The sequence below is a fragment of the Akebia trifoliata genome, chromosome 6 (genome assembly GCF_017979445.1).
Source record: "Akebia trifoliata isolate Shusen 1 chromosome 6, ASM1797944v1, whole genome shotgun sequence".
Classification (NCBI taxonomy): domain Eukaryota; kingdom Viridiplantae; phylum Streptophyta; class Magnoliopsida; order Ranunculales; family Lardizabalaceae; genus Akebia; species Akebia trifoliata.
In genome coordinates this window covers 27,999,855-28,020,377 of record NC_141380.1, presented here as the reverse complement: position 1 = coordinate 28,020,377, position 20,523 = coordinate 27,999,855, and the positions used below count along the sequence as shown (strand labels likewise).

General features: G+C 32.8%; 1 protein-coding gene across 1 annotated transcript; it reads left to right on the top strand.

Moving 5' to 3' along the window:
- Positions 1 to 10,022: 10,022 nt before the first annotated feature.
- Positions 10,023 to 19,938, top strand: LOC147400621 (SNF1-related protein kinase regulatory subunit beta-1-like). The gene is made up of 4 exons (XM_086446378.1): positions 10,023 to 10,480; positions 18,488 to 18,666; positions 18,784 to 18,946; positions 19,501 to 19,938. Exons 1-4 carry the CDS (start codon positions 10,277 to 10,279, stop codon positions 19,816 to 19,818), a joined length of 864 nt encoding a protein of 287 aa, XP_086302504.1. The 5' UTR covers positions 10,023 to 10,276; the 3' UTR covers positions 19,819 to 19,938.
- Positions 19,939 to 20,523: the final 585 nt, after the last annotated feature.

The following is a 20,523-nucleotide window of genomic DNA, read 5'->3' as shown; positions in this document are numbered from 1 at the left end:
AATTAAAACAATTAGAAACTATCAAAGAATTGTACTCTTAACATAATTATGAAATAGAAATCTTACTAAAATAGAAATAGAAATCCTACTAGAAGTAGAAGTAGAAATAGAAATAGAAATAGAAATCCTAAAAAAACTCTAACTAGGATTATAGATATCCTATATTAGTTGTTATTGGCACCCCCAACTTCTTAAATTATCACCCTAAGTCAAAATTAAAACACACAATTCAAACATTACCTAAGTTTGGTTCAAGTTATTACCTCCATATTGCAAAGCATTACAACACATTCAAACAACTTCAATAATTATTTAAAATTAGGATTAGGCTCATATAAAATCCTCAATCTGACAAATAAGAATCTAAGAGAGAGAGAGAGAGTTTCTATTGGCATCCAACTTTTCCTTATTCTCAGCCATTGATTGATATTCTTTGGGTGAATCTCCATTTCGTGCACTAAATATGACGAAATTCCAAATTCGGCACATTGTTCATTTTAATTCGCAAAACATGCATTCATCATTTTTATAACTTTCAAACTCGTGAGTTTATCTCTTTTAATATCTATGAATTCGTAGATATATCAGCAAATTCATTGCTTATAAAAGTGATGAATCAACTCGAAATGCATGTTTTCGGAATTAAAATGAATAGTATACCGAAATTGGAATTTGGACATAAGTTGCGCACGTTTTGCAAAAAATCCATCTTTTTATTATTTTAATTAGGTGTAATAAGAGTTAGGGGGCCAATAGTAGTGGTTTGGGATTTTGTTTTTGTCTTGACTAATCGTAATTTGACTCTCTTTTTTCATACACCCTCCTTGCACTCACTGACTTGGTAGTTATATAAGCATAAATCTTTTTCTTGTATATCTCGAAACAAAAGATTTACGGTTCTGTAATGGGAGCGTACAGGGGGCGGTGTCTAAAAAACGAGCGTCAAATTATCATGACTCTTTTGTTATTATTTTATGAGTTTTTTTTTTTTTTCATGAGCGTACAAATCCCAAACCTACTGGCTCCCTTGACTTCATAGAAAAACGCATAACCCCAATTGTTAAAAACAAAATCCATATATTATAAATCTCAATTTGTTGGATTTTGTAATTTAACTGTCGGGATTATCTATTTTTCCATTAAAATTATCCTCGAGAAAAGTATAACTGAGAAATGTATCATCGCGACAACACATAAATCACAATTGTTGGATGTTGTGCGTATCTTATATGGTTGGGATCACATGTTATTTCTTGAGTTATACCATTTAATCTTTATTAATGAAAACGTCAAAATATTGCACGAAAATGATTTTTCTTGAAAAATATGATTTTCAGATGCATGATTACACATTTTCCTATCTGAAGCTATTTTCACTCGGGCAAGAAAATGTTTATTCACCCCCTCACCTTGTGAAATGAGTTTAATTTCCATCTCTTACTGATTTTCTCTCACGATTGCCCCCTACTCCAAGAACAAAAACTCTCCTTTTGAAATCTTCCTAGGTGCAACCAAACAACGGAATTTGTTTTTCCATAGAATTCATTTTTCTAAAGAATTTATATTCCCTTAAAAATGAATTCTTTGCAAATCATAAGGATCCTCAAAGTACCTTAGATAGTTATTTTTGTACGATTTAAAGATTTTTTTAGAGGAGCTTATATTGACATGCAGTGTGGGTAGCGGTGACTCATGGAAAATGAATCAATCTAAAAACACATGATCATGACCATAGTTGTTAGCAATACTCTGAATAATTTGTGAATCATAATCGAATTTTCTGAATAATACAAAAAACGATTAAAACTTCCATCCAATTCAACTCATTGCAAAAATTCACGACTTTTTGACCTTTATCAAATTATTCACAATTTATTCTTTTAGTGTACTAAACAAATAAAAAATACTTTCGGCAAAGAGGGATAAAAACACAAATTGACCCTTATTTTATAATAATAATAAAATATTAAATCCCAATATGACATGATAATATTTTCATTATTTTTTCTTTATACGTAAAGGTTTTACCATTAGTCAATCACTAACCATGATTTATTATCAAAACTCAAGAATATTAATCAACATGTTAGGTGTTTTTTTTCTATATCTCCTCACTCTCTCCTCTTTGTATTTTTTTAACAAGAGTCTTGGTAACTCAAGGAGGGTATGTGCTTTGCATTATGATTTATGTGACTAATACAACTAATCATAAGAAAAATATTATTATGTTCTTCGTATTAACTTTGTTCTAATTTATTTTAGAATAAAAATTAAAATGTCTAATAGATAAGTGTAGAAGTATCCAAGTATTCTTAATTTGTAATAAGGTTTAAATATTTGATGAACATACCTGAGTTCAAAGATAAAGGCTAATTGTAGATTACAACAATCTTCAAATTAAACATAAAAATTAAAATTAAAAAAAAAAAAAAACAGGAAAAAAAAAAAAAGAAGAAGAAGAGGGAAAAGAAACTGATGGAATCGAGGAGTTCGAGGAGAAATACAGGAAAAAAAGCAAAATCATTCAATTTGGAAACAACGCCTGTGAGAGATAAGACCTATTCGATGCATTTCAAATGCAAGTAGGAACCATAGGCCAAGACGGTCGATGGAGCGAGAGCAACTAGGAAAAGGCGGAGAGGCTACCAACATGAATGAGATGTAAACATAATAAATCTTAAAAAGATTAGGGAGTTCTCTAAATATATAGATGCGAGTACTGTGAAAAAAACAATATGCATACACACAAATTTTTGAAATTTTTTTAGAGTGTTGAGCTCGAATTATACTTGAATCATTCTCGTATCGCATTTTTTGTCATTCTTCGACTTTTTGAGCGAATTTTTAAATGAACTACTAAATGTAAATTCCAAATCATACTCGAATTAATCCTGTAATGATTTTTTGTTGTACACCGAATTACTAACTATGATCTCGACACTTAAATACGGAGCACAATGGTTGAGATTAATATGTATCTTGGTAATATCTCTTAGATACTTATCCCGAAAATAATTCCTGACGGTTGGATTTTGTGTTTGCATAATCGGTATTTTTTTACATTAGTCATTTTCCATGACTCATCCTGAACCGACCCATAGTGGCACAATGGCACTAATGAAAATTCGGCTGAGTCAACTGGGTATTGTGTTTTTTATGTAAAATAATTATTATTTCAGTGATTTTAATATTTATAATTTATGAAAATAAGATTTTGAAAATGAATGTCTACTAATTTTCCTTACAATAAATTGTTTACATATAGATATATATTAATAAATAATTTTAAGGGACCGAGTTGTTGTATACCACTAATTATTGGTTGCACCCCAACCTTAAAAAAACCTTAAAAAATGTCCTTTTTTTATAACCTTGATTTTAACCTACTAATTGCACTTCATTACGATAACTTTAAGGTTTATTTATTTTCCCACAACTTCTTCTCTGATCTACTTTGCTTGGAATTGATTTTACTCGTGTTCTCTTTGGAAACAATCGAAGGCACTAGTTTTCTATCGCTATTTAAAATTTGTTTAGAAATGGATAAAAGTGTGTGCTTGGATCTTATCTCTTGGAATACCATGATCTTTGATCATCTCGAAATGTCCACATAGATTCCAACGAGTTTCTTCAGCCTCAAAATAACTTTAAAATAATTAACAACAATCCTCCCTTAATTTATCAATTTGGGTACGTAGTGATTTCAAGGATTTGTGATGTCCATACACATACTAGACTATGCAAAAATTATTGAACCAACAATAATTTACGGAAATTGAACATCTAGACCAATCAGTCCTTCATTTGTAAATGGGCAAATTTACATTTGGGGCAATGGGGCCCAGAGAATTTTCAAAGTCTATTAGGGGTTAAGAGCTATCGTGATAGATAACAACGACAGATAAAAAAATTAACTCTTATTTACCCCCACAAAAAATTTCCACTCTTATGTTACCTGTGGGCAAAATCCTGGCTCCGCCCCTGATTACAAATACAAACCATTAAGGTCCTTGTTTTAAATGTCCTCGTTATCAAGATCTTTTGAGATTATTTTTAAAAAAATACCAAAAGTGTCCTTTTCAAATGACACTCAAAAGTTTAAATACTGATGAATGATGACATGCTCTTCGCTTTGGTCTTCTCATATAAATTAATCAAAAGTGATGTACAATTCCTTGATTTTTTTCTTTCAAAACAAGTCATCTTCAACCTCTTAGATAATGAGATGATGAGATGATAATAATGACAATGACGATAGTGGTATGATGATGATGATTGTTGTGATTATCGTTGTCACCATCATCATGATCATTTAAGAATCTATTGGCATTCAAGAGAATAAAGATGTCAAAATTAGAGGGAAAAAGATTAAGGATTTTTTCTTTTTTTTAATGTTTTAGATATTTACAACGATACCAATGTCAAGAGTATGTCATCAGTTTTAGAGCATATGGGGTTAGGGGGTCTCCCAAATAATCACCAAAACGTGTGGGGACATACACACATAAGATGATTCCATTCACAAAAATGGGGGGGAGATGACCTCTTTAAGGCTGTGTTTCGATTCAAAGAAGTGGAGAGAAGAGAAATTCAATTTCTCTCCACCATGTTTGAATTGACAAGAGAAAACTTATGACAACTTTGAAATTTTTAAATATCATAAAAGAGATCTAAGGGCAGAGTTGGCATTATAAAATATTTTTAAAGGGTTTCTATCCATTTCCATCCTCTTCTCTCTCCAATTAACAATCCAAACAAGAGAAATTCATTTCTCTTCCCTTCTCTTCTCTTCTCTTCTCTATATTTCTCTCAATCCAAAACAGTCTAAGAGGGTAGTTGTAGTATTGGGATTGACTAGGTGCACATCACCCACAACTAATTGCACTCCATTACTTAAAAAATTTCCCTTTGCACTCTATTTGGATGATTGCACTTTAAATTAAATTAAAATATTGCACTCCTTTTTTATTTTTTGGTTATGTTCTTCAAACTTGATTACATAGATTATTGTTGGTTCAATAATTTTTCTAAGACATACTTGGTCGTATAACAAACAAGCTTACAATGTACACGAGTAAAGAAGACGAAGTCACAACCACTACTGAAGAGCAATTATTAAGTTAAAATAGAGGTTATAGTAAATAAGTTTATTTTTCAAGGTTAGTGTGCAACCAACTACTAGTGGTGTGCAACTAGTTGGTACGTTTGGTATTTCATTAAAAAAAACATCTCAAAAGGTTCTTATTTGGACAAAGTTTAAAAAATATATATATTTACTATCATAAAACTCTCAAAATAGATCAAAATTTTAGCCTAAGCAGTCATTCTCCAAATAATTTATGTAAGCAAGGTTGAGGAAGAAAAGAAAAAAAAAGTGTGCAACATTTTGTTATTATTTTGGAGTGCAATCATCTAAGTGGAATGCAAAAGGGAATTTAAGTGATGGGTTGCAATTAGTATGAGTTGTATGCAACTAGTTCTAATGACTCAACTTATTCAATACAGGTGACTCTAATGAGTCAACTCGGCGTCCGAGATGGGCAACTGGTCATGATATAATGGTGTTTATGGAAGCAAGAAAAGACAAATAATGCAAGGTGAACTTTTTATATTGATATAGATAGATAGATAGATAAGTTTCAAACACCTTTAATTCTTGTCGTTTTCATTATGGTCCCTTGATTTATCCCATTATTCTATTTAAAAGAAAAATGTTGAAATATAAGTTATTGAAGGAGCTTTCCGGCATCTTGAATGACCAAAACACCCTTAAGCTTCTTTGATATTGTCATACAAGTTAAATATTTTTAAAAGAGTTGCGATATTCTCACTCGAAAATTATCACTCAGGTTGTACTCGATCGATGTGGCAAGTGCACAGAACCATAGATCTCTTACTTTGAGATACACAAGAAAAAAGATCTACAATTTTTGTACCCTTGTGCCACGTCGATCGAGTACAGACCGAGAGAAAAATTTTGAGTTAGATTATATTTAGTCAATGGGTAGCCCAAGACGGTACTACGTCTTATTTTATTGGAATCGATAAGAGTTGGATCTCTTGGAATTGTATCGATAGGAACCAATAAAAGTCAAATCAAAATTGATGAAAGAGAATTATTTTTCCTTAACAATTATGATTCCATTTGAATTCGACTTTGACGCGGGCAGCCGGCTTCAAAATTTTGAAGGAATCCTCTTCACACTATGACATGTGACTTATTAATTCACAACCATATTTTTATTATTATTAATATTTGGGATACCTCCTTGAAGATTAGGGGTACAACTTGATTCGGTTTGAGAACAAATCAGAACCGAACCGACCTAGGTTAGTTCCATTAAATGAGAATCAGAACCGAACCAAATTTTCATATAACCAAATCAACCCAAATTGAGCTAAGGTTGGTTTGGTTCGGTTCGATTAATGGATTGTCAATATCTTAAAAATCTAATTGAATCAACATATTTTTAATAAAAATAAATAAATATGAATATGAAATCTCATATAATGTGTCATTAATCTATCCATCAATATAAAAAAAAATCATTCATGTATCCATTCAAAAAAAAAAGTCAATTGTTTTTTCATCAATTAAATAAAGTCATTAATCTATCCATCAATATAAAAAAAATCATTAATCTATCTATAAAAAAAACAATCAATTTATCCATAAAAAATGAATATAGTTTATTAAATAGATTATTAATATTTCTTTATAAGTTTATTAATATAAGGATTTGATTCTTGGTTTGATTCAATTCTTACAAGGTATGAACCAAGAATCGAACCAAATTGGTCGGTTATCTATTTTGTTAAACAGGAACCGAACCAAAGTTCATTATAAACTGAACCAAACCAATCTAAAGCTCTCGATTTGGTTCGATTCTTGATTTGAACCAGACCAAGTTTTCACCCCTATTGAAGATGCCTCGTATCATAGTGTGAAGAGGGTTCTTTATATTAGGGTCCCGATAAGGATCCAATCCAATAAAGATCTGATTTGATAACGTATTAGATTGGTTTCAGATCGATAATGTTTTGGATTGATAGGAGCCCAATCTGATTAAATGTTTCTTATTAGATCAAATTTGAATTCTAATATTGAGATCCAACAAAAAAGTCTTGTCTGACAAGGTTCGAATCTGATGCTTGTTGGATCAGTTTCAGGCTTGATCTAATTCTTATTGATTGATCCCATGTTAACCCGATCCGATCTGGATCCGAACCATTAACAACCCTATTATGTCACTAATGAACGACAAAACGTATTTTTACCTCTTTTTTTTATCTTTTTGAAAATGGGCAGATCTGTAAATTAACACATGAATCAAGGATATTTGATCATTTAATTATAAAATAAAACTTATCCGATTCTTATCCGATAAGGAAGTTTAGAAGAATGTCACGTGTCTACGACGCTTCATAAAGGCTCCCAAAGGCCAAAATGGATAAAATCATACACGTGTCAACATTGACATGTTAATCCAATGTCATCGTCATCATGTTTTGTTTTATTACATTTTCTAAAAACATTTGTCTCTCTGCACAGACAGATAAGAGAAGATTTATGGAAAGCTTATTTTATTTAAAGAATTTGATGGTTTAAGACTTAGAGCTGTCAATGGCTCTGGTCCGGGTCGGATCGAGTTCTTTTAGGACCAATTCGATAAAGGCAACTAAGAAATGGATCAGACTTTTACTATATCAGATTATCCAAATCCAATTCGATAACAACCTAATTAGATCTGAATCAAATAAATAGATTCTCAGAAACATGATTGATCCATAACCAACAATAGCAATCCAATATATATTATATCCAAGTTCTTTTTAATCTTTCCTTCATTCTTTCAAGACTTTAAACTTAAATATATTTTCTTTAATTAGAGTATTTAATATATTTCTACACATGTTATTAAATTGAGTCTTGTTTGATTGGAAAATGACCAACCTAGAGTTTATGCAATAAGATATCGAATTAAATCCATCTTCATACCTCGATTCAAATCTTAAAATATTAAATTGGTTTTGAGTATTGATCTTGTGAAACTGCAAGACCCAGTACATATTTCTCTAGTATTTTATTTAATATTATTAATTATGAAGAGATATTTGTCATGATAGATAAACAACAAAAGTGTTTCAAGGGTCAAATATTTTGCAAAAATTATTGGGTTAGACATGTTTCTATGTTTAAGAAATTAGTCATATACCTAATTTTGAAATTTTTTTATTTTATGAAAATCATTACTTATGTGAAAATTTGATAAATTTACCTTTATACCCCTGAAATAAATGTATGTTTCCAATGAAGCAGGGGCGGAGCTTGGAGGGCCTCTCCCCCCCACCCCACTCCAATTTTTTTTTTTTTTTTTTTTGGGAGATTAGATACCCCTTTACAAATGGATGAATATTTGAGATGGCCCCACCTTTGATTTCAAATTAATATCCTCAATTTCAATTTGTAACCAAAAGATTTAACTTATTTTTGTTAAAATCAATCGTTTTTAAGCACTTCAATCTCTATAAAAAAAAAATATTATTATTTTTATCTATTTTAAGTTAATCTTCAATCAATCATTTAGAACCCTTGGACCTACTACCCAGACACATATCATCCGAAAATAGATCCATCCATCGACCCCTCACTTGACAGGTAGCCTATGACCAGTTACAGTGGGCACTCATTAATAGTCAACCTTCGCGAAAGGAATGACCCTAGCTCATATAGATAAGGAAGAAACAAACATTCTATTGATTGTCTTAATTCAGTGTATAAAATCCTAGTATTACAATAAAAAAATCCCTTCACTTATACTTCAAAATTTTCATTTTGTTATTTATATTTAAAGATAATAAAGTAGATTAAACTTAAGGTTGGAAATTAGGAATTTCAAGATGTTTGGTTTTGGAAAGAGAATTCAAAGGGAATTTGGTTTTAAGTTGAAGACGATGGTAATAAGATCATTTTGCATTAATCTATTGGAGAAGACCATGATGAAGGTGGCATGTAAGCGTTTTGGTGAATATTTGAGGTATCTATTAAACTAATGACATTGCCCCCTTAACTTGAATCTTCTCTCATAGACAAATAAGAAGTGATTTGAATATCCTTTTCTTTAACCTCTACCGAAAACCCTTGAGTTTTCTTTCCAAAACCAATCATCTTCAAGCACCTCAACCTTATCACAAACTATAGTTCACCCCCTACAAGAAATTCTTGTCTCCACCCCTTGCAATGAAGGGTAATTATTAAGGGTTGTGTTTCGTTTACTCAAGAAATATGACTTCGAAAAGACACAAGATCTTGATTGTGTAAACATAAAATGTAATGGTTGAGATTCTATGCATATCTCAACAATACATATGTCGAGGATAAATTTCAATAATTTGATTTTGTGTTTACACCATCAAGATCTTAGATCATTTCTTAAGTTAACATAACCCAATCCATAAATAAATGAGTCGTGCTAGGGTGACACAAAGGTAACAAAATGATGGGGTGTCGTGCACATTATGATAGATGTTTTTTTGCGAGATACAAGTAAAAAGCATCTACGGTTATGTGCGTCACCACATCTTTTTTTGTCACCTTTGTGTCTTCGTTTGTGTCATTCCAGCATTTTCCTAAATAAATAGCAAATCTAATATAATAATTTTGATAATAAAAAAAAATTAAAAATGTGAGTAATGAACATCTTTTGTAAATATTAAATCACAGCTGTTTTAGTAATTTCCTTAAGTAGAAATTATCTTATCCGTTGGCAACTAGCATTATCTAGCCCTTCATAGTCTTCCACGTCAGCTACTAGTCATAAAGAAATCTTACTGTGTAAACTCCTTCTCTACTCTGCCGGGTAGGAAAATTTTCCCCATTTTATAAAAACCATTTACTCCTTGATCAGAAAAAAACAAAAAAAAACTTCTCTTTTCTGTCGTTTATCCTTCTCGCTGCAAAGCCGTTTCTTCTCAAAACCACTTTCAGGCACGTAGCAGTGTCAATTGCCGTAAATAAACAGAATTCCAATGGCATTTCTGTAATTTAACCTTTTCTAAACAACCACTCCATAGTCCATAGTCCACAGTCCATATCTTCCTCTCTCTCCCACAACCCTTCACCTTCACTCTCTGCAAAAACCGCGTTGTTCGAATGGCAATCTCCGTAAATAAATCTATGATCAGTGGTATTTTCTGAAATACCACTTAATCTCTCTGTGTTTCTCTATTTTCTATATTCTCTGTGTTCTTGAGGTCTTGGATCCTGTGTGAGAAGATGGGAAATGCGAATGGAAGAGAAGGAGAGAATGGGAGCGACGATCCTTCTCGAAGATCTGATGGAGGAGAATCGGGAGGTTTCCAGAACGATTTCATGCCGAATCCGGATCGTCCGAATCGTGTTGCTTCGTCAGATTCGATGGGGAATTCGCCTCCTGAAAGCCCTGGAAGATCTCGAACTCCTCTCATGTTCGCTCCTCAGGTCTCTCTCTCTCTCTCTCTATGTGATTCAATCATCTTCAGATCTTGATCTCATCTCAAACCGCACAGATCGTATTAGATGATAGTTAGTGTTTTAATATGATCATGCAACTTCAATTTATGAATCTGTAACCTCTAATCTCTAATTTAAGATTGATTTGGTTAAATTAAAATTTTCCTTACTTTGCGCCGCTTTGATCATGTTTTATATCCAATATATATTTTCTTCATCGTGTTAGGCTTAAAAAAGCTTCGATCCGTTTCAGTTCATCTACTTGTATAGCTCCACTAATTATAATTTACTTTTAATCATCCAACATTAATTTATGAATCTGCAACCTCTAATCTCTACTTTAAGATTGATTTTGGTTAAATTAAAATTTTCTTTGTCCCGCTTTGATCATGTTTTATATCTGATCTTCATCATGTTATGGTTAGAAAGCTTCGAACCCCTTGAGTTCATCTACTAGTATGGTGCCACTACTTAGTAATTTACTTTTTTATTGTTAATGTTGTACTGCTTCAATACCAGTTGTTGGATTTGGGAATAATGTCATTATTGAACAGTTAATGATTTAATTTTTGTGAGCTTCAATCTTTTGATCTTTAGGTCTAGACAGATAGATGCCTTAAACCTTCAAAATTTAAATTTATTAGGGAAATATTTATCATGGTTTTGTGTTGATGTTGTACTACTTCAATGCTAGCTGTTGGATTTGGGAATAATGTCGTTATTGAACAGTTAATGATATAATTATTGGCGTATCCAACAGCTGTGAGTCAGTATGCTGTTACCATAACATTGCAGGGCTACACGCCAATATTCATTTAACAATGCAGCTTTACTGTGATCGTAACGTGTAACGATGAATACAAGGTAATTGGAACTTTTTGTTAGTTGTTACATTTAAACGGAAAATGTTTGGATTAGCGCTCAAGTATCTAACTATTTGACATCTGGATCATTACTTTTGATATTCCTCCAGCCACAGTTTAAAGATTCGTTCCGTTTCACAATGTTTTGTAGAAACATTTTGGTTTTTCAATTTGTCGAGGTGAAACTACATGGAAATCGAAACATTCGAAGTTTCCTTCAATTTCTCTATTTTTTTTTTTTTTTTCAGATTTACAGATTTAGAAGAGAAATTTGCGGAGAAAGGTAGAAAAATTTGGGAGAGAAGTTTGTGGGGAGAGATTTGTGGCGACAGAGAGAGAAAAATCTGAAATAGTGAATATGGAAAGAGGGAAGAGAGGTATCGAAGAGTGAGATCTAAGTAGATAGACCAAGGAGGGATGGAGGGAGAGAGAGAGAGAGAGAGAGAGAGAGAGAGAGGAGAGAGAGAGAGAGAGAGAGAGATGTACTTGAGTTTTTTGCCGAGAGAGATGTACCCATGTTTTCAAATCGAAGATATGCCCCTTGACCATGATCTATTGTCAAAGACTTGTATTTATTTAATGTTATTCGTGTTTTGAATGTTTCGAATGTTTCAATATCGCTTCAATTTTTGAAAAAACCGAAACACTGAAATGAAACGAATTTTTAAACCATGCCTCCAACATTCGTTTATGTGTTACATTTGTAGATGTTTTACTAAAAGTACAATTTTTAACCATTGATAATCAGGAACATTTTTACATGATTCAAGATCACCATCCATTTCTCACAAGATTGATTTTGGGATTCAGGTCCTTTACCTTGTGATGACGAAACCTACATTGGATTGGTTTGCTTTCTAATGAAACCAAAAGAAAAATGGGCATACACACTTTTGAATGTCAAGTGCAGGAGGATATCCTTGACTCTTGAAAGAAATCAAGTAATTAGAAGAGTATCAACCTCTTAAGAAACAAACAAGGGAAAAACCTTAAATTTCTTCAACAAAATGCAAATTTCTTAGGTGCATTTGGATTGCTGGAGTTTTTATGGCCTAAAAAAACACATACCTCTAAAAAGGATTTGATAATGTGTTCCCTTTTCATAGTACTAAGAGTAGTATTAAATTTTGACATATTTCCACTAAATATATCAAAATATTTTCATTTTCATAAGGCCAGACACAAAATTTAATCAACAATATTTTTCCCATATATATATATCAGTAGAAATCATTATTTATTTCGTGAAATATGTGAGTAACGAATTTTGGCCGAAATAATCAAATTTTAAGTTTAAAGATGCAAGATTTTGGTGAAAATATGTCAATGAAGAATAATTGACTTCTACCAAAGTATTCATATAAGTATGCACAATCAATTGTCCATGTTCTAATTAGTTAAATATATTATTAACTTATTCGTACATATTTAAAAGATTTAGATATAAATATATTATGAGAATATGAGAATTCATTTTTTTTTTATAGATTATAATAATGTGGGAATATAGTACATCATAGTTTGTTTATTTTAGAAAGTGGTTTATATAATAAAGTATATCTTTACTATTATAATGAGAGAAGGTGGAGTAGAAGTGGTTTGGTGCCAAAATTTGGATCTCACAAATGACCCTATCTTAAATATAAACTTCATATAATCAAGGTCATTTTGGTCAAAAACCAAGAAAATGGCAACCCAAAACCCTGTAATCTTAGATAGTTTTCAAACTTACAAAAATATCTCTTTTTACTATGTAATTTTCAAAAGCCCTTTAATTATTTTAAATTACAAATAAGCCCTTCTGTTACATGTGTGTTTGCACATGCCACCTTATAGTGTAATTAATGTGAGATTATTATTTTCATTGCCATGAAGCATATAGTTATTTTAGGTGTCAAGACTCTTAGGTACTTATGCCATCATGTAGCAAACTGCTCCTAATCTCCTAATATTCATTTTCGAATTTCATATGGTTACTTATTATAGTTTCATATATTATGACTGTATTTCATGCCTGTTGTATCATTTTTGACACTTCCAATGAAAGCTTCCTCAACATTTCCATCATTTAATAATAGTTCCATCATTTCCTTCAAAATTGTATTTTGTTTCCATATTGGTTGAAATATTTCCATGAAATAGTTTCATTTCCAAATTTGGCTGTTGAAGGAATCTTCTTTCACACACTCATCAAAAAAAAAAAAAAAAATCTCTCACACTAAGCTATGGGTTTTTCTTAGGAGTACCTATATGACCTAAAACGAGGAGCAATCACATAAATTGGGGTGGTGAGAATGGGGAAGAGGTCAGTGAATTTTTCTAGCCAAAAGTTTGCTGGTAAAACATGAAAGAAGATTATGTTCGGTGGGTTTCAATGTTTGTACCAATTGATTAGGTCATCAATTTGATGGGTTTCTTGATGTTTAGGATATTTGTTTCTGATCATCGGATGGCTTACCCACCCAAGGCCTTGGTTTCCTGACCGCCCATTTTGGTTCAGGTTATAAAACAATGGCTTGGTGCAGACCATGGATCTACAATTATGAAGCTTAGATACAAATTCTGAAATGATGATTATTTCATAATAAATAAGGAAACAATGATAGAAATTGTCTTGAGAATGACTCAGTTTTTAATATGCATGGATACAATGTGCAGGAAGCATAGCTACTTTTGAGGAAACATGTGTTTCCAAGTAAACACAAATTTTTCTTACTTTCTTCTTGTAGACCCTTTGCCACTGTAAAATAAAATCCTATTGTTTATGCCTCACACATTTGAACTCCACACCATAAGCAATATTTAAATCTTTCTTCATGCTCTTGTTTCCTGATAAATAGCATTGGTTGACCCTATTCTCTAAAGCAGTGGGTTTTTTATTTATTGGTGGCATAACCTTCAATAAAAAGAATGATGAACTAAATATGCAAGCACAATGTGAGAGAGTTTGTCACAAAGGGTGCAAAGACCATAAAGAATTGTTACGAGTGAAGAATAGTATCTTTCCTCTTGAATAACAAATCTAAAGTGGATTCTCCTCATATCATCATTAGTGACAGACCATCTAAAGAAAACAACCTTCACCTTGAGGATGATGTCATCAACACTACTCTGTTAAGCTTTAAAAATATTGTCAATCTGGTTCCTTCCATAAGCACCAGCATTTTGCTTTCTTGTTTCCTCCAGAAATATATATTCCATGATTTAGAAATCTTTGTGGAATGTTCTTAAAGTTTACACCAATTGAAACATCTATAATCTATATGAAAAGTAGTTAGTACGAATTTATGCTTTTCATGTGAAATTCTTTTTTGCTCAATATTTTATATTATAATGTATCTGATGTTATTAGTTTCCCCCTTTTCATTCGAGAATCCATTTAGAAACACAGATTTTTTTTTGTTTATTCTAGCATTAGGCATCCCCTTTCCTTGATTTCTATTTAAAGAAACCCAAGTACCGACAGGTGTCCCTGACTGAGTTGAACCTGATCCTGGAGAGAGGGATCATCATTGACTCATTGTATTAGTGGAGGATTGGATTTTAGCAGGGTCTATTTTTTTTTCTTTTCTTTTCTTTCTTGAAATGAGGGTTCGAAGGAGGCAAGGAAAGTTCTAGACTGCAGGAGTGGGATAAGTTAAATAAGAAGAAGGTTCACATCCTGAATTGACTTTAAAAATTCACCTTCTCATGGTACTGAGTTGGAAATGGGTGGTGATCTGAGTAGCTGGAGAAAGTGATTTATGATCTCACTTGTGGCCTTTGATTTTTATTACATGTGTAGTTTAAATTGTTCCTTTAGAAGTGTTATAGCTTTTCCCCTGCCTACGCTTCTCTTTCACATCCTCCACTTGTTTTGCTCGCCTCACCCTCACATTAATTGAGCCTGCCTTAGGCTTCCCTCTGTTTTAGTGAATCAAGTCAGCGTTGGTCTTCTCTATCCTCCCAACTTACATGGAACTATAAATAAAGTGAGAGCTCCTGAACCTTTGGTTAAGTGCCTCCTTTTGAATCAATCAAAGTCATAGGGGCTTCATACCATCTTTCAAACCTAAGAACCAACCTTTAGCGCTTCGACCCCCGATTGAGGGATCATAGCTTGCTACTTTCGTGCTATGGTTTTTCAGCGTACTCCTTCATAGTTTAATTTTGTCAGGGCCAAATATTTTTTTCTTTTTAAAATAAGAGTTCGACCATCTTGTGAGTTGTGAACTTTGTATTATGACTTGAAGCCAAAGAAATTTGAATTGCAATTGACTCAGTTCCTTTTTCTTTTTCTCTGTTACTGGCATAGACAACACATGATATAAATTAATTGCTACTATAAAAGTTTCTGATTTTCCTTAGCTTCGCAAAAGCTCTTTTTGCCACCGCTTACCACTTATTGCTCACATATCCCAAGCTCATTTCCTACAAAGTTTGGTGCCCTTTTCCTCTCTATAGGTAGCCTTGAGTATCTTATACTCTTCCAATGGTTTTCTTGAGAAAATGTGATTTGCAAGTATATGATTGCGCATTTACACAGGAAAATCATTTCTCCAGAAAACAATATTTTCCCATCTTTGTGTAAATACATTCTCCAACCCAGCCCTGAATGTATGGTTTGCATTATGAAACTTTGGAAGCGATGGAAGAAAAATTGAGACCAAGAAATAATAACAATGTAGAACCAATTTTGGTAATATACAAGGTAAGTCAATATCAGGGGTGTTTTTCCCATCTGTGGTTGCTTTGTTTTTTGTATGCTGTTTTTGGGTGGCCATCTTGACCTCCCTTCTCTTTATTAGTACTTTTTTTTTTTGTTCTTAATATCTTAACCTCCCAAGAAAAGTATAGTCTCTCAAGAGTTAATTTAGTGGTTAATGAAGAAAAGAGTCGCATGCCGCATATTGACATTTTTAATGACATTTATATTGGAGCAGCAACTATTGTGATAATAGTTGTGGTGACATGAGCAAGTTTCCAATTTCAGTGGGTTTGCAATAGGCTATTTGCGCTAGTTATATAATGGAATACCTGCTTATATTCAAAGGGAAGGTATGTTGATGTCTATTCTTTACAGGTGATGTTTTGTGGGTTGATAAGACTCGTATGAAGGGAGAATGGATGCAAAATAGCCATGGAGGGATATCTAAGATAAGTAGGACTAAGAGAATGCATAAAATGCAACTTTAGTAGATTTTAAGGATGAGATAGTTAAGATTGATTCCTCTAAAATGAATGGCTCTTATAGTTGAGCAATCAGTTGAAACTGGGTTGTTGTGGATTTTTTTATGTGCAAAACTAATGAAGAGTTTATGGATTATTTTATGTTCCATTTTAACCTTGTTTAGGATATTTGGTGGCATATTCTTTTGGCAGTTTGGGATATAAATGGCCATGCCTAGTGGTGTTTGATGTGTTCCATTGTGCATGCACCTCAATGTTTTCCTCATGGTCGATGACTCTAGAGGCTTGTTTTGCAGTTCACTGGGGCATCTACATCTTGAAGGAAAAAAATAAGAGGGTTTTTTATGGGAGAAGATGTAGTTTTTTCTATTAAACTTTTTATGTTCAAATGGTTTTTGGCTCTTAGCAAATTTAAAGAGTTGTTTTTTGAGGATTTTTGCGTATAGATGGGATCTTAATGCAAACAGGGAGGGTAGCTATTTTTTTCTTTTTTCTTTTTTAAGTCACGGCCTTTCTGTAATGGGTCATTTCAACATAGTAGGATATCTTTCGTGTGTTTTCTTAGTTTCCTTTTAATAACACCTTTCTATTTATCAGGTAAAAAAAATCAGTGGCTAAGAAATACCCCTAGAAATACACCAATGGACATATTGGTGAGGATGTTACACATAAAATTAGTGCTTGGTTGGCTAAATTGAAGATGAACTTCTGGCATGACTCGTAAGTTGCAACCAGTACATACTCATCGAACTAACATGAAAACTTGAAGACGAGATTAAGACCAGATATATTTTATTGAGCTAAATATTGAGCAATTAGGAAACTACTCATAAAGTTAGTGGTAGAAATGATGGTATTTTGGGATGGACGAATTAACCAATTTGGAAAGACAACTGGAAATGAGTATATTTCTGGGGAATTCAGAAATAGCGCCAATAGGAGATAAAATTAAAGGGCAATTTGAGATGTCTTGCACATTTACACCGAAGATCAAGTACCATGCCAATGAGGAGTGTTTTGGTGCAAGTTGGAACGTACAGGAATGGTGAGAGGAATGCTAGAAGTGGATTGAGTTAGTGAGAAAAGATTCGATGATACAGTTACTGACAAAAGATATAGCTCTGCGTATCATCGCATGACATAAGCAGATTCATATTGCAGAAGATGATATTGATGTTGTATGTACCAAGGCCCATGATGTTGCGGGTTCAACTTTACCCATTCTAAAGAAAATGTTACTTTATTCCAAACTATTTTTCAGAAAACTATTTGCTATTAACCAAAAAGATGATTAGTTAAAAAGCAGTAAAACTGAGCACAAAATAATAATAATAATAAAAAAAGACAAATCCTGATCATTATTTAGGGAGAGAAAACTTAGGTTGGGACAGAGTGGAATGGAGGAACAAGATTGTTTTAGAGGTTCCCAAATCTTTGGCATAAGGCTTTTGTTGTTGTTTTGGTATCAATTCCTTCCCTTTTAAGAGAATATGCAGCATGAACTGCATATTTTGTCTAGAGCATACAAGTACAGAAGCAGCACTTTATGATTGAGCAAATGTATGGATGAACAGATCAGCTTTATATTTATTCTTTTTTCTTCAGACTATAAATTTTATGTTAGATTCTTACATTTTTGGTGTGCTACTTCTCAAACTTCTATTCAGTAGAGAGAATGTTTCTTCCATTCCATTTCCATATCCATGGCATTGTCAAGTTCTCTAGATCATATCCGGATACTGAAACGTCTCATATGAATCTCTGATGAAGCCATCTATCCGGATACTGAAACATCAACTTTTCTTTTCGCTGACAGGATGTAAGCATATACTAGCTAATCCATTTTGAAATGTTGTGGAGTATCTATCTGCATGTTAAACAAATCTCATTGAGTTGAGTTTTTACCTACTTAAGAGTGATGAGACTTTCTATGCCGACCAGCCTGTTATTCATGTATTTGCAGGTTCCCGTGGCTCCCTTACAAAAGGGTGACAATCCTCCAACATTCAATCAAATGTGGATGAATGACTCTCATGGTGCTTTAGATCTACCCCCAGAGCAAGGAATTCCCACAATGATCACGTGGAGCCATGGTGGTAACATTGTTGCTGTGGAAGGATCTTGGGACAATTGGACAACAAGGTATTGTGTTCAATTTCTCTTTATGTATGATGGAAATCACATTATATAATTGAAAGGATGAAGAATTGAGTTACATCCTAGATCTCGTAATCTACTTGATGTGTATGAATTGTGCAGGAAAACACTTCAGAGAACAGGAAAAGATCATTCCATTCTGTTGGTCCTTCCATCAGGTATATATCAGTATAAATTCATCGTAGATGGAGAATTGAGATACATCCCCGATCTTCCTTGCATGGCTGATGAAATGGGCTGTATTAGTAATCTACTTGATGTTCATGTAAGTATTTGCTCAATGCCCTTTTGCATGATTTTGTTTAGGAAAACATCTCAACAATCCCCACTTTTTTTTGCATTTGTTTTCCTTATTCGAACATCCTTGAATTTCAAAACCAATTACAGAAATTCCTCCTAGTAAAAGGATATCATATGAAATGGGGGGTTCTGGAATAATTCTGCAAGATAAAGCTTTGGCAAAAGTCAGGAAAACATAAGATAAATTAAATAATAAAAATAATTTTTTTTTTAAGTATAAAAAATGTAAAAAGAAAAATTTATTGCAAATATTAAATGATAAAATAACATTTAGAAATGCTAAAAATAAAAATAATCTGTGATTTTTATAACAAATCATCGATTAAATCACAATTAATCGTGATGTTTTGGAAAATCAGAGATTTTTCAAAATTTGGACGATTTTTTAAAAACATTGTGATTTAATCAGCAACTATTAAAATTGTGATTTAATCGCAACCTTTAAAAAAATTTGCAGATTTTTTTCACTATGCTTCTCAGAACTCGTGGACAAAAATTCTTATATTGGCTTTCTTTCAGGATTACGTGCCCGAAAACTTTGAAAGTATTGCAGAGTTTGAGCCTCCACCATCACCTGATAATACCTACGGTCAGACATTTCCAGTGGATGAAGACTATGCAAAGGAACCCATGGTGGTTCCACCACAGCTGCACCTCACTGTCCTTGGTATGGAGAACTCCACAGCCGAAGCACCAACAAAGCCTCAGCATGTCGTACTGAATCATCTCTTCATAGAAAAAGGATGGGCTTCTGAGTCACTGGTTGCTCTCGGATTGACCCATAGGTTTCAATCTAAATATGTTACTGTAGTCCTCTACAAGCCTCTGAGAAGGTAACGAACAATATCCTTTTCTCTCTCTTTTAACGTTCTTTTGCATGAATCTGTAAAAAAAATGGAATTATCTGTTTGTTGGTTGAGGGCATTTCTGTTAATAGTTCAACTTGCTCCACTTAAACGTTCTCATCTTCATCTACTCTTCCTGTGTTTGAGAAAATCATTTGGTCACATGCTTTGAAAAAACTTCAATTACATTAGGTTAAAGCTTAAGATCACAATCCTTCTATGGGATTTCAAGTATATTGAGGCAAGCTTTAGAATCTTGTCTCAGAGACGTTATCTCGGTCTGGAGAAAAACCCAGATCTAAAATGAAGCAATTCATCAACATTTCAAGGTCAATGTTTTGTGTTTGATCGAAACTGAAATTATCTTGACTGAGTAAAACTGCTCCTGTTTCAAGATCAATGTTTTGTTTTGACTACCTTAACAAAGGTAAATCTGAGCTTCTTTCCAAGATTGTTACCTTGTTCGGTTGTCAACCAAAATTGATGTGTTTCCGCGGGGGTGTGAAGATACAAAACCTTAAGATGAATGTTGAAAGATGAGGAAAAAATATAGGAATAGCTTGAACAGATGATAAACTAAGAGTCTACTGGCAACTGCCAATTGTGATGGTTTGGGTATGCTCAACAAAAGTCGATTACAACCATTGTTTGAAGAAATTTTGAAGTTGAGAAAGAGATGACCGTAAAGAATGTTGAT